Here is a 23486-nt window from a genome sequence, read left to right as displayed (position 1 = left end):
TCACATTTTCTTGCAAATATTTACTCCAAAATATTTACATATCAGGGTCTTAATGGATGTTCCAAAACATTTAAATTCATCAAAACCCAAAAACAAGCTAAATCAAAAGAACTTCCTAAAAGATCCAAATAGAGAGTTTTAATTAGGGGTGTTAATACTTAAACACAAGCTACCATTAAATCATTTGATGCATTCCTTCGCCTAACTACGTATCAAAATGATAATTCATGCCAAAATCCCCCCTTCCCACAATTCATGTTTTAACACCTGCTTTGGATGTCCCTGCTTCTGTAAGTTTTATGCGTTTCCAGTTGAGTTCTTTCCTTGTGGCTTTCCCAGATGGCTTGGGGCTTTTGGGGGTCTGCTGTGGATAAAAAGACTCAAAGCAGTCACAACCTCCAAGACGCTGGCCAGGGAGTGTCACTGTTTCTACACGGAGCGTGTCAGGTTTCCCACACAGCTGGCACACGCTGGGAAACCCACCAGACGTGTCTCACGATAATTCCACTTTCACTGAAAGTTTAAAGTAAGCCGACGTCCTTAGCAGCTCACCCCGATCCCGAGGTGCAGAAAGCTGTAGTGCCCACCCACCCCTACCCCGACGGGGGGCTGGGGTTGCAGCATCCCCCATTCAGAGGTCCTCTTTCTCCCACCTGACAGGAGGCCAAATGTTCTGCAGGGAGCACAATCACTCCGGGACGACAAACACACACCACAGGTCTACAGGGGATTGACTTGGAACGGAACAAATACATCTCTCACGTTTCCCTCCTGGCCTTCCAGGTGAGAGGAGGGCAGGCAGGCAGACCGGCCGGTCTCTGCTGGCTTCCTGGAGATCAGAGGGCCTGCAAGTTTCATTTGTGATCGATACATTTCAACCATGTCTGAAGTGGTCTCTCTGCAGCTTTCACAAACCGCAGCAGCCGGTTCACTCCCGGGCCGTGGCGCGGCTGCTTCAGCTGGCCTCCGGGCTGTCTTCGGCTTGGCTCGCCTCGACCTCTGCCTCCTCCTCCTCCTCGGGGCTGGGGCTGTTCTCTGGAGACGCACCAGCCTCTGCTTGCTCAGAGCCCGGCCCAGAAGCCTTGGAGGAAGAGCCCACCGAGCCACCGCCTTTCTGGAGGATCTCGGTCGCCTCGTGCTCCAGCACTTCCGAGGGAGTCAGTGGCTCCAGATGGACGCTGCCTTGCTCGCTCATGTCGGAACTCGCCGACTCAGGCTCATCTCTGCGCCTCAAGAACTGCTCGAAGCTGACGTCACCTTCAGAGGCCAGGGAGGGATCCACTTCCACGTCTTCGAGCTCCTCCGCCTCCTCCATGTCAACCTCCTGCTGTTGCGGCTGGTGGTCCTCTGAGCTGGGGCAGGGGCTGGCTCCTGGGGGTCTCTGGGATGCCCTCTCGCCTGGGGGAGCCCCTGAAGCATCACATCCCACCCCCCCTGGATTAGGCAAGGCCTCTGGACTGAAGCCATCTCCTGCAGCCGGTGCAGATGAGCTCCCTTCACACTGATCCACCGGACTTGCAGGGCTGTCCTCGGACACCGCTGGCACAGGGCCTTCCAAAGGAGCTGGGAGCCCTGCCTCCAAGGGACCCTGCATCCTCTCCAGGCACTCAGCAGCTGCAGATGTCCCCGGGGCTTCTTCCACTGGCTCCGTGAGGAGGCCCTTCGAGTAGGCTGACAGCCCAGGAGGAGAGGAGGGCCCTGGAGGGGAAGGGGCTACGCTTCCTCCACACACAGCAGCCGCACAGCCCTCGTCCATCTGATGTCCAGCGCTCTCTGTCTCCTCTGCAGAGGCTCGGAGGTCTTCTGAGGCCACTGACAACACCAGGCCAGAGGCGCATTCTGCCCTGGAGGGGCTTCCTTTGCAGCTGTCGGCTGTGGAGCTTTCATCGGCCCCATCCTCACAGCTGTCTGCTCTCCCTTCCTCTGCGGAGATTCCGAGAAGGTCCTCTGAGAGGGCTGCCAGTCCGGGACTGGCAGAGGGTTCTAGAACGGAAGGAAGCGTATTTTCTCCACTCTCTGCCACTACAGCACCCTCAGCCAGCTGACTTCCTTCTTCTGCAGCCTCTCTTGGGTCTTCTGAGCAGGCTGACGGTTCTGGACCAGGAAAGTGTTCTGAAACAGGAGAGGAGCCTTCTCCTTCTCCCTCCTCTGCAGCTGCAGAATCTTCGGCCATCTGACATACAAGGCTTCCTTCTTCTGCGGCCTCTCTTGGGTCTTCTGAGCAGGCTGATGGTCCCAGAGCAGAGAAGTGTTCTGGAATAGAAGCGAAGGAGCCTTCTCCTCCTCCCTCTGCAGCTACAGCACCCTCAGCCAGCTGACTTCCTTCTTCTGCAGCCTCTCTTGGGTCTTCTGAGCAGGCTGATGGTCCCGGAGCAGAGAAGCGTTCTGGAACAGAAGCGAAGGAGCCTTCTCCTCCTCCCTCCTCTGCAGCTGCAGAATCTTCGGCCATCTGACATACAAGGCTTCCTCCTTCTGCAGCCTCTATTGGGTCTTCTGAGCAGGCTGATGGTCCTGGAGCAGAGAAGTGTTCTGGAACAGAAATGAAGGAGCCTTCTCCTCCTCCCTCTGCAGCTACAGCACCCTCAGCCAGCTGACTTCCTCCTTCTGCAGCCTCTCTTGGGTCTTCTGAGCAGGCTGACGGTCCCGGATCAGAGAAGTGTTCTGGAATAGAAGTGGAGGAGCCTTCTCCTCCTCCCTCCTCTGCAGCTACAGAATCTTCGGCCAGCTGATTCCTAAGGCTTCCTTCTTCGGCTGTCTCTCTTGGGTCTTCTGAGCAGGCTGACAGTTCTGGACCAGAAACGTGTTCTGAAACAGAAGTGGAGGAGCCTTCTCCTTCTCCCTCCTGTGCACCCATCGCACCTTTGGCCAGCTGATCCCTAAGGCTTCCTCCTTCTGCTGTCTCTCCTGGGTCTTCTGAGCAGGCTGACGGTGGTGGGCTGGAGAAGGGTTCTGGAATGGAAGGAGCAGAGCCTTCCCCTCCCTCCTCTGCAGCTACAGCTCCTTCGGCCAGCTGATCTCCAGGCTGGCGCGTCTCATCACTTTCCATGGGCTCTTCTGAGGAGGTCTGTTCTCCCAGGCCAGAGGAGGGCCCCTGTGCCAAAGGACATGCAGCCTCTTCGCTCCCAGCTGCCGCAGAACTGTGCGCCTGCTGATCTTCAGGGTTGTCTTTGTTTCCTTCTTCTGAGGGGTCTTTTGTTGGGGCCAAGAGTGGCGGACTGGAAGAGTGGTCCGGGCCTGGATGAGATGCCTTTTCTTCCTGTGTATCAGCAGAAGAGGTTTCACCGCCTGGATCAAGTTGGGCCTCATCTCTTCCTTTCGCAGAGTTTTCCGTTCCTGAGCTGAAAAAGGCAAAGCAAGCTGTTGACAGCATCATGAAATCTCCTGGGCTCAGGAAACTTCTGTGCTGCGGGTACGGGGCTTCCTGGAGACCCGTAAACTCCTCTGCGGCAACAGGGAGGACACAAGGACTTGCGTCCAAACACCCAAGCAGGGCTGCTGGTTTTATGCATCACTGCAGGAAACACACAGACCCCTTTGGGGGCAGAAGAGGACATCCCTCAATGGCTCACTCCCTGTTCCTACTGGGATTCCTGCCACACCTCAGCAGACAGGTTGTTCACATCCCAGAATGGGACTGAATACAACTCAAAGGCCCTCACTGGAACCCAAGGGCTGGCACAGAAAAGCATCCGCGTGCCACAGATATGCAGCAGCAGGAGGAAATAGTCATAGGGGAAGGCTTTCTCCAGAGGCCCCAAGGTCAGCCCTGACGCCTGGGGGCACTCAGCAGGGCCTGCTGCAGTGGGGAGGGTCAGCTGCTGGCCCAAAGAGCACCTGGCAAGACCCGCCTGATGCCTCCGGGCTTTCAGGTCTAACCCAGCAAACCAGGCTGCTGCTCAGCTCAACTGCTCCAGCCCTGGAGACTTCAACCCATCTGTGTAACGGGAAGGACACCATGGCAACGGGACAGCGAGATCCCCTTCCCTTCCAGCGTGGAGCTGCTTCAGGGCTGCTGCCCTCACCAGGCAGGGATTCCTGACCACACTTCACCCCCTCAAGTAACCGGGCAGGGCTGCTGCTGGGAAGGAAAGGAGCCTCTCCTTGCAAAGGTGCTGCTGGAAGCTGCGGCTGACCCTAGTGTGAAGGGAAAGGGCCAGGCAAGCCCTTCTCAACGATACAATCCTTGCCTTCCGAAGGAACGGAAAAGAGCCAGAGTCCGGCAGCACCTCAGAGTGGGGGCAGGGGAGCAAGCAGTGACCCCGGAGAGCCCTGCCGTCTCAAAGGCGCGAGGAGCTCCACTCGGGCCCTCCGCCCAGCAGCCGGGTGCCCCAGCCTGCCACAGACAGGAAGGAAAGGAGGGGCAAGCAGGGGAAACGGCAGCGCAGCTTCTGAAGAAGCCCAGGGCCCCCAATGGGCCACCCCGGCAGAGCAGACCGGGGAAGGACTCTGGCTCTTCCTACTGCTAACACCTGGACCCGCCTTGTGAGGAAGGCAGTCCTTCTGCTTACCTTGCAGGAGCCACGGTCCCTTCTTGCCCTCCGAGGGGATCCGGTCTGGAAAGGTTCTGCAATGCAGCGGAAACAAAGGACTGCATGAGGCAGAAGCACAGCCCTCTCCCCCCTCTCCAGCAGCCCAGGCACCCAGAGAGGCCTCCAGCAAAGCTCAGGCCCAGCAGCTCCAGCGAGGCCACCTGCTCAGCCTGGGGCGAAAGCACAGCTGGCAATGGGATGGAGAAGGCAGGGCACCACCCCAAGCAGAAGCTGTGTGGTGTAGTGGTTAAGTCCGCAGAGTCTTATCTGGGAGAACCGGGTTTGATTCCCCCCTCCTCCGCTTGCAGCTGCTGGAATGGCCTTGGGTCAGCCAGAGCTCTCTTATCTGGGAGAACCGGGTTGGATTCCCCACTCCTCCACTTGCAGCTGCTGGAATGGCCTTGGGTCAGCCAGAGCTCTCTTATCTGGGAGAACCGGGTTGGATTCCCCACTCCTCCACTTGCAGCTGCTGGAATTGCCTTGGGTCAGCCAGAGCTCTCTTATCTGGGAGAACCGGGCTTGATTCCCCACTCCTCCACTTGCAGCTGCTGGAATGGCCTTGGGTCAGCCAGAGCTCTCTTATCTGGGAGAACCGGGTTGGATTCCCCACTCCTCCGCTTGCAGCTGCTGGAATGGCCTTGGGGCAGCCACAAATTCTCTCACAGCTGTCCTTGAAAAGGCAGCTGCTGGGAGAACCCTCTCAGCCCCACCTACCTCACAGGGCGTCTGTTGTGGCGGGGGGAGGGGGGAGGTAAAGGAGACTGTGACCGCTCTGAGACTCTGGGATTTAGAGTACAGAACAGGATATACATCCAATATCTTCTTCTCCTCACTAGGCAGAGGAAGGCAGGAAGAACACTACGCAGGGGTGGCCAATGGTAGCTCTCCAGATGTTTTTTGCCTACAACTCCCATCAGCCCCAGCCTTTGGACATGCTGGCTGGGGCTGATGGGAGTTGTAGGCAAAAAAAAAATCTGGAGAGCTACCGTTGGGCACCCCTGCGTGGCTAGAGGACTTCCAAAGAGCCCAGTGGCCACGGCTTCCCCCCTCCCTCACTGGAGCCTGGTTTCCTCCCTCCAGAGCTCTCTTCAGGCCGCCTCCTCCAAGGGCCAGGGAACCGCGGCCGCTGCTCAGGGAGGGTAGGGCAGGGCTCATCCCCCCCCAGCTCTCCTTGTGGCCAGGGTCACAACAGGGCTGGCCAGCAGCACAGGCTGAAGCCTCCGGAGAGAGCAGCGGGCTGAACTGCCAGCCCATCAAAGCTGGGCTCCTGAAGACAGAAAGCCTGCCAGCCCCGAGGCGCAACTGCACAGTCTGGAAATAAAATTCAACAGGTGTGTACACGCTTCCAAATACGGGCGAGGGGGGAGGATGCAGAAAAAAACTTCACCTGGGCGTTATCTTCGCCTTCACTGCGAAAAGACGACTCGTTCCTTTGGCTGAAGAATGGAATAAAAGGCAGAGTGTGTTCAGGCAGCCAGTCATCAACATCCAAACAGATGCAAGGTTAGATGCTCACGTGCGCTTTCAACAGATGTTCTGACAACCTCTGGGACGTCCTAAATCCACCCAACCCCCAGAAGCCCCTGGGGCAGGGCAGCGACTCTTCTCTTTCCACAAGGAAAACCTCCTCCTTCCACAATCCCTCTCTCCCCCCCACCCCAAAATGCCCCCTCCTTTGTTATTAATGCTTCAGCCCAGCTGCTAGGGAAAGGAAGGGGGAGCTGGAAAAGGTCACAAAGCTCAGAAGGAGGCTGGCAGGCAGCCAAGGAAGGGGAGAGGCTGCAGGCAGAGGGAGAAGGGGGGAAAGGGGAATGAGCCACACACACCTCACACAGCTTCTCACAGGCCCCCTACTTGTATGGATCTAAGAAGTCTACAAACAAACTTAACTGTCAAAAGGCATCTATTCTGGTTTTTTATAAGCAGAATAAAAATAAGCAGCAATCATCAATCCCCTTCATCATTTCCAAGGCACCTTCTGCGTTTGCTGAGGCTGCTTCAGCATGTCTGTTCCCCAAATAACACCAGATCATTTGAGCTCTGCAATTTACCACTCAGAACAAAAGAGCAGCAGTTCTGTGCAGCACAGGGGAGAACCTGGCAGCTCAGACCTCCAACGGCCGCTGGCAGAGTGGATTTCTCGGACTGCAGCCTGCACCCGGGAGCAGAGATGCATGGTTTCGATGTATTGACTTCCAAGCCCACATGAAAGCAAGCCGCTTATCACCCTGCTGGGATTGATCCTCCGAGTTAAGGAAGGAGCCGCCCAGCTGCAGAGATCCCAAGAGGGGTCAAGCCTTGATGAAACTGCAGCTGCTGTCAGCACAGCGTCATTTGCAGGGACTGCTAATCTGGAGCAGCCTGGAGTTGCACCTCTCACACCTCACGGCTGCTGGGATTCCAGCCCTGCACTGCCTTCTGCAAGAGGCCACAGCTGTGGCAGCATAAGCAGCGCCGACTGCACTGAGGAAGCCCTGCCCTGCCCTGCCCTGCCGTTTCTAACTCATTCGGGGCCAGGCACCACAAGCACCTTCTCACCTCTTCTACAGACAGCTCTGAAGCTCACCTCTGCACAGAGCCCTTTGCATGACTTCTCTGTAAGATGTGGAAGTGCTGCCCATGAGAAAGGACATGCTTTTCTCTGCTCACCACTGAGCAGCCAGAAAAGATGGTGGAGCTGATGGCTAAATGGGACAACAGGCATGAAGAAGTGGCCCAAAGAGGGCAACGGCTGAATTTTTAATTTTCTCTGGGAGTCTGATCACCCCTTCCTCGGGTGGCTTGTTCTGTGGTGCCACGGACAGGTTGTGTGGTGTTCTGTGGTGCCACGGACCTAGGCCCTTTTCTACCTGTGTTTCAAAAACCTTGATAAATGCAGATATGCATTTGGGACAACAGTTCCCTGAAGCTTGCGTTTAGGTCTTGGAACACACATCAGCAGAAGCAGAGATTCCCACCCCCCCAACAAGACGCAACTTACTCAGAAAGTTCTCCAGCAGCAACATCCTTCAGGGACACTGCAACACAAAAGGCAACAGTTCCCTTTTAACACCAACCGGCCTGCCAGTCTCTGGAGAGAGACAGCCGACACACAAGAAGCACCCACCGTTCTCCACAACGACCTGGCACCGGTGAGACTGGAGGTCGTTCAAGTGGGTGGCCATCTTGTCTAAGCCTGAGTCATCCATGACAAAATCACAATTCATACAAACTGTAGTGATGCCCCTAAGGGTGGGGTGGAGAGAAGGCAGCCATGATTAGAGAAGCACGTCTTTCATCACACAGCTCATCCTTTCCAAGCATTTCGTACGGAAATCACAACAAACACAAATCATCCTGCTAAAACCTGGAATTTGGAAAGAAGCAAAGGAAAGGCAGCACTTGCTGTTGCTGTGCAAAGCTATCTGTGGCCACTCCAGAAGCTTTTTGTAGCTTTGCCCCCGCAGCCTGACCAGGGGCCTTCAGAAGCATCCTCAGTACGAGGGATTTCACAGCTGCCACAGTGGCCCAAAAGCAAACTGCAGCCCAAGGGGGTGGGGGAAATCACCCCAAAGCTTGGCCCAGAAGAGAGGGTCCGAGTCTTCTTGCAGGTGTGAAGTTCTGCTCTGAAAGTTAACACTACTCCTGCATGCACCCTCATCCCAAGGACAACCCCGACAGAGTTGCCCAAAGCGTACACCAAAAGGAGGAGACGGGGAGATCGTTACCTCAGTTCTTCAGAACGAGCTTTATAAATCCAAAACCGTTTCTTTTGACGGGCGCTGTGGAAACTGCAAGGAAGCACAGAACATTCTTGAGATGATTTCTGCAGGGGTGACTGCCCACCCCCAAGCCCCACAACGCCAGGGCCCTCCCTACCTCACCATGTGGTTCACGTAGGCTTTGCTGCAGCTGGTGCCGTAGCGGCACAAGCTGCAGTGGACATAAGCGGGGAAGTGGCTGGCAAACGTCCGGATGTCGGAGGAACACTCGATGCACTTCTGGATTTTTGAACATCTATTGGAAGAGCAACGTCAGAAGGAGAATGTGACCGGGGGGGGGGGGGGGGAATTCGAATTACAGAATTCGAGGAAAACTTGCTTCCTCTGAATTACACTGGGCAGGATTCCCAAGATGTTGGGCTGCTCTGAAGAGCTGCCCTGCTCCCCACTGCCTCAGGCAAACACCGTGGCTCAGGAACCAGCAGTTTTATAAATCTTAAGGAACCAGTCCCTTCAGGACTCTCTGGGGCTGGAGTCAGCATGGCGTGACAGGTGGGCAGAAGCTCCACAAGCGCCTTCAGCGTATTTTTAACACCCAACAATATGACTGGGGGGTTGGGGGGAGTTCTGGGGAAGTGGTGGAAACACAGGGATCAAGGGACACAGAGCACTGCCCCCTATACGCAAATCAGATGCTCCACCAGGGTCAGGAAAAGCTACCAAAGAGTCTCTTCAGCTACTGCGGGTTTGGAGCACAAGCCCTTCAAACCTGGCCGGCTCAGAGAAGCATGTTTCACCACACGCCTTCTTTTCCAAGCATTTCGTAAAGAAGCCACAATACATACAAACCACCCTGCTAAAACTGCAAATCTGGAAAGAGCCAAGGCAGTGTTTGGCGTTGCTACATAAAGCTCTCTGTGGTCCCTCCAGGGTCAGCCTTGTCTACTCTGACTGGCAGTCACTCTCATATGAACATATGAAGCTGCCTTCTACTGAACCAGACCCTTGGTCCATCAAAGTCAGTACTGTCTTCTCAGACTGGCAGCGGCTCTCCAGGGTCTCAAGCTGAGGTTTTTCATGCCTACTTGCCTGGACCCTTTTTAGTTGGAGATGCCGGGGATTGAACCTGGGACCTTCTGCTTCCCAAGCAGATGCTCTACCACTGAGCCACCGTCCCTCCAGGGTCTCAGGCAGAGAAAAGGTCTTTCACATCACCTCTTGCCAGACAGATTTAATTAGCACTGCCAAGGGCTGAACCTGGGACCTTCTGCATGCCAAGAAGGCTCTGCCACGGAGCCTCAGCCCTTCCCTTGATAAAGAATCAGACCCGCCCCCACCCCCGGTCAGTAGCTGGCAGAGGCTCTCCAGTTCTCAGGCAGAAAAGGGTCTTTCCCACCACCCTCTGCCTGGTCCCCTTTTAACTGGAGATGCTGCTGGAGACTGACCCTGGGCCCTTCTGCAAGCCAAGCAAAGGCTCTGCCTCTGAGCCACAGAGTTACTCCCCACCCAGTTGCATTTCAAGCAGCACTCCCCTCCCTCTTCGCTCTCCCCCTTCTTCCCATGCAGAGAGCGAAGCCCGCAGGCAAAGACCCTCTCTCCTGCACGCAGCCCTGCGGCCCCAGCCTGCCTCCAGCAGCTGCCAGAAACAGAAAGGAGCCCAGCAGGGCAGGACCAAACAGCCAGGGCAGCTCCAGTCCTGGGCATTTGGGAAGAGATGCTGCCTGTCTTGGGGGGGAAGTCTGCCCTCCCACCCGCAAGGCCTGAGTGGCGGAGCAGGATGCGGGCCTCCCAGCTGGGTGGCCAGTGCCCCAGAGAGCCGGGTCTGGCTCCTTGTGCAGAGGGCATCTGGGCTATCCCCCCCCCCCCCCAAGACAGGACCCGGAGATGTACCGGAGGCTACTTAATGCCGTGTTTGCAATCTTGTTGTTCTTTCTGCTGCTGCTGGCCCCGCTGCTGCCACTGCCGCCGCTGCTGAGGCTGCTGAGCCCCAGGCTCTGCTTCTTCTGGATGCTCCACGGCTTCGGTTTGGGCTTCGCCTTCGGGACATTCGGCTTGGTGTAGCTTTTCGGGCTTGCGGCTTTCACATTGGGAGACAACTGCAAGGTGGATGTGCTGGGGCCCACAGCAGGCGGGGGGGCTGATCCGGGCGGAATGGACCCGACGGACGCTCGGATCGTCACCTAGGATCACAACACGGGATTCTGTCAGTGTCTCCCGAGACAGGGAAGGCAGCTGTCTCTCCTGCTGCACACAGCTGGTCCCCCAAAGCACAGCCGTCAGCAGCACCTGACAAAGCAGCTCTCTGCCGCCCTTGGAGGGAGGGGCTGGCTAGCCACAAGGCCCCTGGAGACTCCAGGCTCAGCCATCCCTGCCCCCACCCCCACGCACCACACACGCTCTCACCCACCTTCCTGGAGTCCCACCTCTACAGACACATCATGGACATCACAGGGATGATCGGGACTGGCTGAAACCACTGCATGGGGACTAGACTCCAAAGTGGGTAAAAGGAAACTGGCCTGGCGTTTACTTAGACTTGCCCCATCTCCAAGCCCAGGGCAGAGAGCGGACAGAAAGGCACCCTTAAGAGCGATCTGGGACAAGCTTTCACCATCTTCCCTGCAGATCTAAGCCTGATCCTGCTTCTAAACAGTGCTGGATTTGACCTGACCTGGACTATAGCCCAGCTGCAAGCCCAACCACCTCCTCAGATCTTGTACGTTAAGCAGAGCCCACCCAGGTTAGTATTTGGATGGGAGACCTCCAGAGTCGGGAGGCGGAGGCAGACTGTCAAGCCGCTTCTCTGAATCTCTTCCATGCTCCACTAGGAGTCGCCCTGACTTCCAGGCACAGGGATGCACATGCACAAAAATACCCAAACATAAAAATAAGCAGTGGTGGATTTGTGCATGTCTCCAGGAAACACGCTGCCCAGTTTTCTCCCCCACCCATACCCTGTGACAGGTGAAAAACAGTCCGGCCGGCTGCACCACAACTGCATTTGGCTCCCGGTATTTTGCCCCATTCAAACAACAGGTCTACACAACTGCCAAAGCCTGTCTGGATTCTATGAGCCGTCTTCCCAACCATACATGGCAAGTGGTGATGGAGCTCTCTGTACTCTCCCCAGCTGAGATGGAGTGGACTGGGAATTTTGATATTGCTATTTAGGGGGAATCGCCCAATCTGTCTGCATAACCATGGTGTGTGTGACTCTGCCGTATGATAAATAAATACCACACCCCATTCAAAAAGATTCACAGAACAAATGTATGGCTTCTTTTTTCATGGGCTCACCTCCCACCGAAACAGGGCTTCCCATCACTTGAGAGCCAGGCCAATGGGGCCCAGGGATTAACCACCACACCCCACCCCCGGCAGAGCTGTATCCCCAGTGAGTCCACAGAGCCCACCAGAGCCGCAGGGGGCCCCATCAGAAGTCAGGCGGGTGCAGCCCCCTCCCCTTTCTCATGACCTCTGGCACTTTTTCCCCACAGTGGCAAGGACAGGCCAATTGAGCTTACTTTGGTTCCTGGAGGCAGCCCTTCTAGCTGAGGAGGTTTCCTGAAGGTCCGGTGATGCTGAGACTTGTGGTCCAGTTTTTCTTTGCACGTCAGGAACTGGAGTCGGCACTTGGTACAGCGGTGCACTCCTTTTTTCTTTGGAAAACAGAAGACAACCAATGAACTGCAGCTGTTGTACCAGAATGAAAGCACAGGTATCTCCAGGGAGCCACCCCTGACCGCAGGTATGAGAGCAAGAGACCATCGGGCTTCCATAGCCATGCCAGTGACACACGCAGCTCCTGGCTCTAGGAGCTCAAGGCGTTCCTATCCCAAGGCACCACCCACCCCGGCCACTCAGACCAGCTGAAGTCAGCCGACCAGCAGAACATGCGGTGTTGCAGATTCAAGCCGAATCACAGCCCTCAATCCGGGTTCAGGGGAGGAGGGACCAAAGGCGTGGACTTCCCTTCACCTACGCCAGAAAGTGAACACATTACCTGGTGCCTCATGTAGTGATGCATATAAGGGGCCCCGATTTTAACAACTTTAAGGCAAAAGGGGCAGAGCAAGTTTTTTGTGTTCTCGTGAACAGCTCGGAAGTGTTTTTCTACATCTGAAAATGCCGACGATCTATAGTTGCACACCTAGACACAAAAGACACAGACAGATCTGTAAAAGCTTTTATAAAGGACATTTTCAGTTTACCCAAAACAACGTTCTCAGGTACCTGGCAGACGTAGGGCATTTCCCCGGGCCTGTGATTGTCCTTCATATGTTGCAAAAGGATTTGCTCCGTTTCAAAGGATAATTCACATATTCTACAGATGGCTGGGAGGAAAAATACAAAACAAGCCCAAAAAATAAACTTTAAAACTTAAAAGCAGTGGAATGGGGCAGATCTGGCCATTGTATTGGGCTCTCTGACAGTCCTATGAATAGTTCATCAACATTTCACAAAAGGTCCCGCCATAGCTGCACTCATAAGAGAAAACAAGCTGTTTTCAAGTGACTGGAGAGGACCCTTCTGTGCAAAAGGCTGCAGATCCTGCCAAGTGCCAGCAGAAGGCGCTGAGGGTTCCCACCCCAGCCCACAAAAGGAAATTCTGGGGGTGAAGAGAAAGGGGGGGGGGGGGTGGGAAGAAGGGAACAAGATCCCTCTTCCTGCACTTTGCATGAGCAGAGCTCCACTCAGGGACAGAAGGGAGCAAATTCTCTCCCTTCTCCCTGCAGCAGCTCAACCGTCAAGGCACACGAACACACACACAGGTCCCTCCCCCCCCCAAATCTAACCTCCCTGGGCTTGGAAAGGCTCCAACCTGGGAAGGGGCGGGAAGATCTCAGACCAGCCAGGTCTTCCAGCCCAACAATATCACACTTCTCTTGGCTCTCCTGTGCAACATCTCTGCTAGGCTTCGACGTGACACCTCATCTCCTGCTGCGAGAGGGCCAGTTTGTGAGCCTGAATATTTGCCTGGCTCCCCCACGATGGCTGTGAGAACGAGAGGCATCCCCAGAGCCAGAAGACCCTGGGGAAGGGGGGGGTGTCCTGAGCACAGCGACCCTCACAGGTAAGAAGGAGACAAGCGGGGCAGAAGGCTCCGCTTGGCCACTTGCCAAGGTGGAAGTTTAGAGCCACCGCTGAGAGGAGAAGCCCTCTCGGCTGGGGGGGGGGGGGAGGGACCCAAAGAGGAGGAACAACTCTGCCCCTTAAGGTCATTAAGCGAAGTACTCCCGGACAGAAGGGGGAGGGCATCGCTCCCAGCTTCTGCTCTTCCTCATTACGGGAACACCTTGGCCCCTGCAGACACAGCTCCTCCCAGGCCCCTGGGGAAGCGCTGAGCTCCACGCACTCACTGGAGGACTCGTAAGGAGTGTGGGTGCTCTCGATGTGGCACTGCAGCTGGAAGGGGGTGGGGAACTGCCGGAAGCAGTGCTGGCAGGTGGTGTGGCTCTCCCAGCTCTCCTGCTTCTCCAGCTCCAGGTGGTGCTTCATGTGGTTCATAAACCTGAGAGGGACAGAAGGATCAGAAACAGCTGGAGGGGTCCTTGCTGGCAGAGGCAGGCCCACCCCTTGAGGGGCTCACAGCCCACCAGGACAACAACAAAGGAAACCCCACAGGTGGACATCAACCTGACCAAAACAGGGCCACTCCCACAGAGAGGGGTGGGAAGGACAGGCAGTGCCCCCCCCCCTCACTGGCAAGGACATTTCCCCTCTCTTCCCAAGGGGATTCCTTAAAGAGGCCAGCGTCAGAGCCTGGAGTGCCTTAAGACTGCTTCAACTGGAAGGGCTCCCCTTCCAAACAGGCTACAGAGCAGCTTCTCAGCCCTGCCAGTCTCCACTGCAGAGCTCCCAGCCTTCCTTCTGGGCCAAGGGGAAGGTTTGAGGGCAGCCGCACCCAGGAAGAGCCTATGCCTACCGTATGTTGTTCTTGAGAAGCTTCATGCAGCTGGCACACTTAAAGGTGGTGTGCGTCTTCTGCTCCTGCCGCACCTGCTGGACGTTGCCCTCGTACTTGCCGTAGTAGAAGTCGTTCACTAACATGATCAGTTTCCCTTTCTCCGATTCAATCATTTTAGCCGATGCCCCTGAGGAATCCGTTGTGCTTGCCCCCAGAAAGGTGTGCACCAGATCTGGGCAGCAATACTGGAAGGACAACCCACAGGAACAATAAACAGAAAGAAGGCTGCTGCAAGCTACTCTTATTAGCCCCCCGTTTCATAATTTCACCCTCAGCACCTGGCACTTGACCACACAACAGATACTTGAAGCAGCAGGTCAAACACCAAGTGCCGCGGAGCTCAAGGACTTGCTTCCAAGCACACCCACCTAGAATTGTGGTTGCTCATCACACATGAGCGTGGCCGGCACAAGCACCAGAAGGGAGCCCCAAATCCCCTAGCAATCATTAAAATCTGCATTCTGCTCTCTTTGCACCACCTAGCAATGGCCAAGATAGGTATCGCCTTTGATTGAGACATGCATACGAGATGGCATGTCAACAATGGAACTGGAGTTGGGGTGTGTGATTCCTTCATAAAAAGTCCATGAAAAATAATAATAATAATAAATTTTATTTGTATCCCGCCCTCCCCGCCTAGGCGGCTCAGGGCGGCTAACAACCTTTTATACATGTACAATAATAAATAAAAGCTTTAAATTTAACAATAAAAACATTTAAACACAGCAGCAACGGTACATTTAATCTCTCTCTTCCTCTCTTTTTTTACAAGCACACACGCACACACTGTGCTCCAGGTGTCTTCTCAACAACGTAAGCAGCAAGAGCACTGGACCATCTTAGCTGGCTGAATTTCATACATTCTCTAAGCTGATTTCCAGATTTTCAATAACATTCTCTTGCTGGAAACAGCAACTCACACAGCAGACAGCAAATGCCACACTTGATCTCAATGACTGTTCATTCAAAATGCTGTTTCTACCAGACTAGGGAAACAGGGACACATCCCAGAAGGAACAAGGGCTGTGCAAACCCAGAAGCCACTTGATGCGGAAGAAAACCAGCACTTTCCAGTTCGCCCTACACTGAGCTGCTTTCCGCTTCTGAACAAGACCACGCAGAAACCTCAGCACCACGACAGGTTGGCAAAGCTACGAAGTGCCCAAGAACCACAAAAGTGCAAGTATTATTGCTAACAATGCATCATTTGCATTGACAATTCCATCGTGCAGCAAAAAAGGCACCTTACCTTCATGTGGTTTTTTAAAGGATCCAAGAGGTTGAAATGAATATTGCACTTGGGACAGGCCTGCGGGAACGGGGCTCCATTCTTAGTGTTGCAGGAGGCCACCCCTGTGAAGGCAAGGCACACGGCGTGACTGCAGCCCTCCGGACCCAAAGGGCTTGAAGACGAGCCACCCACTCACCAGCCTCACCAGGACCAGCACCGCATTCCAAAAACCAGAACTACTGGTAACAAACCCATTTGTTTAAAACCACAGGAATCCTCAAACCCCTCTCGCTCAAGAGCCCCTCACTGCTGGGTCAGACCAGTGAGGGTCCACCTAGTCCAGCATCCTGTCTTCTCACACAGAGGCCAACAGAGAGGTTGAGGCTTTCCTAAGAACATCCCTGCTGGATCGGGCCAATGAGGGTCAATCTAGTTCAGGATTCTCATGCACTGGCCAACCAGTCCCTCTTCATAAGAACATCAGAAGAGCCCTGCTGGATCAGATTGGTGAGGGTCCATCTAGTCCAGCATCCTGTCTTCTCACACAGGAGCCAACCAGTTGCCATGGCTGGCCAGAGAAACAGGGCATGGAGGCAGAGGCCTTCCCCTGATGTTGCCTCCCAGCACTGATAAGAAGAACACAGAACATAAGAACCACCCTTCTGCACCAGTCCAGTGAGGGTCCAGCTAGTCCAGCCTCCTGTCTTCTCACACAGTGCTATCCAGAAGTGGAGGTTTCCTTTAGTTACTGGTGGGCCTCTACTCCATGAATCTCTCAAACCCCTTTCTAAAGCCATCTGTGTCTGCAGTCACCAAGGCTTCTAGCACTGAACTCCTCATTTGCACTCACTGGGTAAAGGAGTATTTGTGTCTGTTTAGTGCCTACTGCCATCGGTTTCATTGGGTGACCTCAAATCCTAGTATTTTGGGAGAAGGAAAAAAGTCCTCTCCGCCCACTTTCTCCACATCTTATCAGTTTCTGTCAAGGCCCCCAGAAAGGGAGTCCCAGTGAAGAGCAAAGGGAAGGCTCAGGGGCAGCTACTGCTGATGTCCTGCTCTACATACTGGCCAATCTTGACCCTGAATGTTGGCACCCTGCTGGGCTCAGATCCCGGGGGTGGGGGGGGGGGTGGAGAGCCTTCAAAATATGAACACTGAAGAAAGCAGACCAAGAAAATACCCGCGCACCTGATGATCGGTTTTGTGAGTTGGATTTGGCCATGGACCATAATAAATTGAACTGAACAGAACAGACAAGGAAAAGGTCCAGCGGGCACAAATCCTGTATGCAGCTCAAGTTGATTTTGGGGGCAGAAGACCCAAGACCAGAGCTGATGGAGCCAGATCCTGAGAAATTGGGCTCTTCGAAAGAGAGATCTGGGACCAAAAAGCCCCGTCTGGGCAGCTCAAGCCTACTGCCTGCTGCACAAAGAGGTCTGTGATCAGGCAGCCCAAACATCAGCAGCCGCAGGGGACTCTGGAGAAGTCACCACCCAGCATCAGCTCCCAAGCTGTGCAAAGAGAACCAAGCGGGACTTCTTTACAGTCACTGCTGGGCGGGGAACATGTGGACAAGGCAGCTTGTTTCTAACAAGATGTGATTCACCTACGTATGCCCAGAATATGCTCCCCCCACAACTCCCTCTCATTGTTCTAGGAAATTAGACCTAGTTCTCCACCTACATTCTAACTGCACCTGAGAGGTCAGTTTGGCTCACCGTCCAGACCAGTTCCTGCCTCCAGCAGGCTGCCTGCAAACCCTGCTTCCCTCCAGGGACACCCCGTCACTTTCTTTTTTTTAAAGAATCCCTCCTCACAAGTGTTGCAGTTTTATTCCCCAGTTTCAATGTGACCCCTCTGGTTCCACTCTGGCGGGGGGGGGGGGTGTGTGCCAATGCCCCTTACCTTTCTGAAGCGGTGGCATCTCACTTGGAGATTTCACTGAAGGTGTAACTGGCGAACTGCTCCCAGATCCCGCCTCGTCAGCCTTTGCCTTTTTGGGACTAACGCTGCTCACTTCAGCAGGAGCTGGGCGCTTGGCCAAGCCTGGGATGGTTTGAAATTAAAGACACCTCCATTTTTCTGACGATCTCTGACCCCTCGTTTCCCAGCTAGTCATCCTGTTCCCCAAACCAGCCTTCCCTTGCTCTGCTGGGCCTTGAATGCGCAGATTCCAGTGGCTCAAAGCATCTCAGGCTGGCTGCTAAGAGCAGCACCTGCCCAGAGTCACACATGGCCTTCAGGGCAGGCCAGAATTAGGAAGAACACCCCCCTCCCTCTGCGGGAAAGGCAGAACTCTCTCATTTCACCCAGGCCCCTCCATGCAGCCAAACTGCCCCTCAGAAGAATGACACGTTTTCAACAAGACTCCATAACCAAGGGGACCTCATTTCTCAAGGTCACCACAAGCAGACTTATCACAAATGGTGCAAGCATCATTTGTCAGAATAAATTAAATCTGATTGCCTCCTGAGCTTCAGGATATACATGCCACTCAGCATCAATAAGTATATGGATAATTTATTTAAGACACTGCCACCCAGCTTGGTATACTCATAGATGTATTACAGAACGACACTCTTGTGATCAGATGCAAGGATGGGAGGCTCTTTAGGAAGTTGGGTGGGACCAAGCTGCTTAGGGCTTTGGAAGTCAAATCCATCATCCCAAATTGTGCCTCGACCATTCCAGGGCACCCACGTTTCAGTGGTTTGTTCGACATTCCTGGGCCTGCAGTAGGCAGGGGTAAAGAAGCCATTCAATGGGAGGCTGGAGATGCTGAGAGAGCCATGATGAGCCAATGATTTGTTGAGTACATGGAATGCACCCTTAAGCCAATGGGAGAGCTCCATTTGGCCACCACCACAGGGAAATTATATATATAGAAGATGGAGGGGGGGCTGCAGCTCAATGCTCGGCATGCAGAAGGTCTCAGGTTCAATCTCCAGCCAAAGGAACAGGCAGCAGGTGATGTGAGAGACCTCTGCTGTTCCCAGTTGAGACGTGCTTTTGGATTCTGATCACTTCTTCCCCATTGCATTAATGGGCCTGAAGAGAAAGCCTCTGTAAGACAACCACAACACAGAACATGTCGTTGTCCATACCAGTTGCTGTCACTGCTACTCCGCTTGGACAGTGGGCTGCTCCTGAACTCTGCCTTACGACAAAACCCATGCTGGAAGTATTAGCTGGGGGAGCCTGCAAAAGAGTTGGCGAATTAGCTCAGCTGAAGCATTTCGAGGATGAGCTCAGATACTGCTTTTCAAATAAATCTAGATCTTTTCGTTCTGAAGGCACATGTACAGAACCTCCAATTATGTCATTTACAATCCCAATAAGCAGATCCTCAGCATCTCACTTTTCAAAAATCCAAAATAATTACTGATACATTGTAGAGTTACAAAATCAAGGAGGTCTCTTTATTTCTGCTTGAAATCCTCCTCCTCGTGTTGCACTGTTACTTCCTTGCCCACTGGGGTCAGGGCCCAGCAATGCAGCCACCCCTCTTAAGACCCTGCTCACCCCCTAGGGCTGGCGGAACAAGGGGCTTCTGGAAGAGGCTGCCACCTGCACCCACCAGGAGCGCAAAGCTCAAGGAGAGCTCTGCCCTCGTTTCCAGCCACTTTGGCATCCCAAAGAAACTCTGCAGTAGCCCAGTGGGACCAGCTGTTAACACTGGGCAGTGGCAGACAAAAAGCTACTGAGGTGGCAAAGACGAGGCATGCACTGCGAGGCTTCCAAAGCACTCCAGGGCATCTTTCCTTTGGACTGCAGGCTTCACAGCTTTGAAGCGCTTTCCCCCATCCTCCTCCTCCTCCTCCTCTGACCAGCAGGCCCCCTCTTGGCTGGAAGGTGCTCACTCTCTAGGCAAAAGGCTTGTGGGGCACAAAGGCAGCATTCCCCCCACCAGACCATCCATCCCACAAGGACAGGGGCACAATAAGGTGGCAACCCACCCACGCAAGCACAAGACACATCAAGATCCCAGCAATCTTTAGGGCTTCCTGGACAACTGAAGGTATCAGCCTAGTGAAGGCCCAGAGGAAACAGAGAGCATCAAGGGCCAAGAGACAGGGGTGCCTCCAAGGCCTTGTCTAGCTGCATCCAGAGCTGAAACAGAAGCCCCGTTGTCAAGACTTGAGCTGAAAACAGCAAGAGCCCAGGAGCACCTTCAAGACTTACCAAATTGGCAGCAAGAGAGGAACATCCATGAGTCGCTGCAGTTGCTTCTTCAGTGACACCTCCCCTGCCAGAAATCTGGTTAGTCTTTCAGGGGCTCCTGGACTCTTGCTCCTTTCTGCTGCTACAGGCAGACTAACATGGCAGCTACTCATCCCAATCTAGTAACAGATGGTGCCTAAGCATTCAGATGCAATACTCAAATGCTGCAAGACCCACTGATACATTTGAGGGGTTTTGTCCCATACCCAGCGCCTGCACAGCTGGAAGAATTCAACAGAAAATAAAATAACTTTGGCGTAACAAAATAAACCAGTAAGCTTTAGGGTTTCCATTTGAAACAAGTCCTTCAGCACTGAAACTGTTAACAGATATTTGTGGCGTGTTTTTAAATTTCCTGCTTGTCGAGCCCTCTGCTAGGTTTCCAGCATGCAGGAAAGCCGGAGTTCTGCGGCAGAACACTGAGCAGCGGCTCCCTGCAGAAGGGGCAGTGACAAGCAGAGCCTCTAATGTGGCACACTTTCGGTTTCCCAGGACTGCTCTTGTTGATGAACAAACATTCCCCTGCTGCTGGAGGAGTTTCAAGCTCAAATAGGTCACATTAGCAAACCTGGGAAATGTTTGAGAAGTTTAGGTGAGGTTCATGAAAAGTTTTCCTTAACACCCAACAAACAACACAGGAAAACCCTCTGAGAAAATATCTACCCGCTGGAGCGTTACTGGTTGCGCAGTCACCGTTGCCACCGGCCTGGCCGCAGGCTGAGCCACGACAGCTATGTTCAGGTTCCCAGGTATCGATGGAGTTGGGGTGGATCTGCTAACAGGCTGAGAGATGCCAGCACTCGGCTTGGCTGCTTCTTGGGGCGATGAGCCTCCGGGAAGGGGCTTCTGCAGGCCAGGGGAAGTCCCTGAGAGACTGCCTGCCCGTGGCTGGGGCTGAACCGCCAGCGTGCTCGCAGCAGGTCGGGCCGTCGGCTGGAACCCTGGAAAAGCAGCCACAGTTACTGGCAAGAATGTCTGGCTGCAGCTGCCACAGTTGTGACAGAATGCCGCATGCCGTTGCAAGAGCTTCAAAGTCACCCCGCTGAGAGGACCATACCTCTTTTTGGCGTCCCATTCTGCATTGCCACGCCTGACGAGCTGGGGTGGACTCTGTTTAATATATCTGTTGGAAAGGGATGATTGCACCAAGTCCGTAAGATGTTTCTGCTACAAGCTTAGGAGAAAGCCAAATTACACCCGCATGAACGTGATCAGGGGGAGCGACAGCGGATCGCCCCAATGAAATGTGACCGGCGCAAGTATACAAATGTCTGCTGGCCTGTAAAAGTTACAAGAGCAAATCTTCACACTTCCAAAGAGGCAGCTGAACACCTCTCAATGGGCACCAGCAGGCCAATCCAAGAGGCCCTTAACCCTGCTCTCTCTAGTAAGCACAATCATTAAATATCTCTAAGCGCAAATAAAGGATGTTGTTAACCTCAACATCTGGCATCAGTATCTCCAACCTCTTTTCCCTACTCACAACCCTCCGATCTCCAGGGACTTTGTGGAGAGCTGACACTGATCAACTCATCAGTTGTGGAATAAAAACACAAGCCTCATGGACCAAACACAGACATCCCAGAATCACACCTTCACTCAAAGGGGCTAAATACCAGCCAAGACAGCAGTCCTTTGCTGAGACTCCAGTCCCCGGAGTGGCACCTCCACCCAAGCACCAGTTTCCTTACCAGCAGTTGAGGCAAACGGGCTCAGAGATTATTTCAGGACACCTCGATGTTATGTTCTTTAGCGCAAATAATTCCCAACTGCTGGTCAGTCCAGGGCACATATATGGCTGCTAGTGCAGCCAAGGAGCATATGGGTGTTGTATCTTTTTGCCCTTTAACTGTTCAGCACCTCAGGGTGCCAAGAAGAAAGAGGTGCCCCAAATTATTAGGCTCCCAAGTCTCTCTCTGCAACTGAGGCCCTCAGGAGTCTAGGTTTGGGGTGGCAAGTTAAGGCTGCACTCCTGCACACCGTGGAGCCAGCAAAGCTGGCTAGGACCATGTTGCAGCTGCCCCCTTAGGTACCTCTCGGGACAACTGTTCTCCTGGAATTCTAAGCTTTATGCATTAAGCAGGTCAATAAGATTTATGGTGCAAGAACAGCACCCTTGATTAATAATCCAACATGGTGCAAAATTTGAGATCCAAGGGATCACTTTTAAAATAAGGCTTGTTCCTGAAACTGACACACACAGAAGGTTATAAAGAAAGGATGGGAAGAGAAGCAGTAATGAAGCAGTCAAAACTGAGTGAACCTTAAACAGACCTTTTCTGCAGCTAAACGTCATGGGCATTTTCTTTGCATTTTTAGGAAACCGACAACAAAGCAGTCACAGTCACTTGATACACCCAGCCACATGAGAGAGCCCATCAGTAGAGGGCTGAAACTACAGACTAGCAGAACTTCTTCATCCCCTTGGACTTGATACCATCTGAGGGGCAGCGAAAAAGGGTCCATCTAGAAACTCGGGTTTGAGTCTAAGCCTATTAGCACAGAACCTAGGGTCCTTCCTTTCTCCTACCTATCCAATGGGGGCTTCCCACCAGCAGAACAAATTATACCCTGGAGCCTATCAGCTTCTGAACCCTATTAATATACAGCATGCAAACATGCTCCAGAAGAGGCATGCTTTCTGAGGCGTGGACCCCCTTTCCCCAGGCAATTCTTCACCCTTTCAGGAACCAGCCAGCACACACATTCCCTCAAAATCCTGCCAGGCCCCATCTTACATGTACTGGCCGGTTTAGAGCTCAAGATTTCCCCCACAAAGATGGGTTCATCGTCGTCATCGTCGTCATCCACAATAATTGGTTTGGACTTCTGTTGCCAGGGTTCCAGCTCCTCCTCCTCGCACTCCATGAACAGCTCCGCCATCGTGCCTCTGCAAGGACAACGGAAAGGAAAGCAAGCAATGGGTTAATAAAACCAAAAGGATAACCGTACCACTAATCACGAAACAGTTTTAAAAGGAGAATGTTCTACACGAATGGCAATAGATCTGAGATGCACAGAGGCAGGGAGAGACAAGAGAGTGGCACCGTGATGCAAATTCACAAAGTCGACGCTGGCGGGGACTCCAACTCGGCTACAATCCTCGGTGTTTTGAGTGTACGCAGGCACAACACTGGAGCCCTCTGCCTGCCCACTACTAACACCATAACCCCATTACCTTGACGGAGGGAGGGCAAGCAGCAGCAGTGAAGCGGCCCCAGATCAGAAGGTGAAGCCTTTATTTTTCCATAGCGGCCCCATCAGCCTGTGAGGAAAAGGAGAGGTGCGTGTAATTAACAAGCCACCTCGGGCACCCGCGTGTTCTTCTCGCCCCGTGGCCGAAGGGAGGTGGAAGGCCCCGCGCCCACGAAGCCGCAAAGGAGGGTGGTGGGAGGAGGCCCGTGGCTGCACGTGGCGGTGGCGGGAGGGAGGGAGCCCCTTGCAGAAGGGCCTGGCTGCTTCTTCGCCGCCCTCCCCTCCCTCCCTGCCTGGGGCATCCCGGCCTTCTCTCCCTCCCTCCCTCCTTCCACCTCAGGGGTCACGGCGGCCTGGCCAAGATGGCGGCTCCCCCTCCCCTCCCCTCAGGGACCCCGCGGCCCCTCGCCCCCCCCCCACCCGCGGCCTAGCGGGCCTCACCGGGCGGCGGAGGAGGCGGAGGAGGAGGCGGGCTGGGCCGGGCCGGGGAAGGGAGGAAGGAAGGAGCGGGCTGAGGGGAGGCGGGCGGGCGGGCGGCGCGCGGGCTGCCGGGAGAAGAAGCGAGGCCCGGGCGGGCGGAGGCGGGGCGGAGCCACAAGCCCCGCCCACCGCCTTTCTCCTCCGCAGGCGCCGCCGGACCC

General features: G+C 54.3%; 1 protein-coding gene across 1 annotated transcript; it reads right to left on the bottom strand.

The window, feature by feature from the left end:
• ZNF280D (zinc finger protein 280D) lies at positions 1-23372 on the bottom strand. Its single transcript, XM_060260207.1, has 23 exons — positions 23287-23372; positions 22829-22915; positions 22389-22540; positions 20708-20773; positions 20314-20591; positions 18534-18627; positions 17335-17475; positions 15448-15551; positions 14157-14383; positions 13591-13742; positions 12464-12564; positions 12234-12380; positions 11755-11889; positions 10121-10410; positions 8388-8525; positions 8237-8299; positions 7636-7754; positions 7510-7546; positions 5917-5965; positions 4509-4564; positions 2971-3338; positions 2727-2826; positions 1-2045 (listed from the first exon to the last, which is right to left on the bottom strand). Exons 3-23 carry the CDS (start codon positions 22531-22533, stop codon positions 956-958), a joined length of 3900 nt encoding a protein of 1299 aa, XP_060116190.1. The 5' UTR covers positions 22534-22540; positions 22829-22915; positions 23287-23372; the 3' UTR covers positions 1-955.
• Positions 23373-23486: the final 114 nt, after the last annotated feature.

The sequence above is a fragment of the Heteronotia binoei genome, chromosome 19 (genome assembly GCF_032191835.1).
Source record: "Heteronotia binoei isolate CCM8104 ecotype False Entrance Well chromosome 19, APGP_CSIRO_Hbin_v1, whole genome shotgun sequence".
Taxonomy (NCBI): Eukaryota; Metazoa; Chordata; class Lepidosauria; order Squamata; family Gekkonidae; genus Heteronotia; species Heteronotia binoei.
Note: the sequence above shows the minus strand (reverse complement) of the source record. Positions and strands in the feature narration are given on the sequence as shown.

Coding starts and splice junctions, on each gene's coding strand:
- ZNF280D (XM_060260207.1), bottom strand. CDS start 22,533: ATGGCGGAGCTGTTCATGGAGTGCGAGGAGGAGGAGCTGGAACCCTGG. Junction 17,476..18,533: donor AGTAGCAGTGACAGCAACTG/GTATGGACAACG, acceptor AAACCATCCCAG/GCTTGGCCAAGCGCCCAGCT. Junction 7,755..8,236: donor GCTCGTTCTGAAGAACTGAG/GTAACGATCTCC, acceptor CCCCACCCTTAG/GGGCATCACTACAGTTTGTA.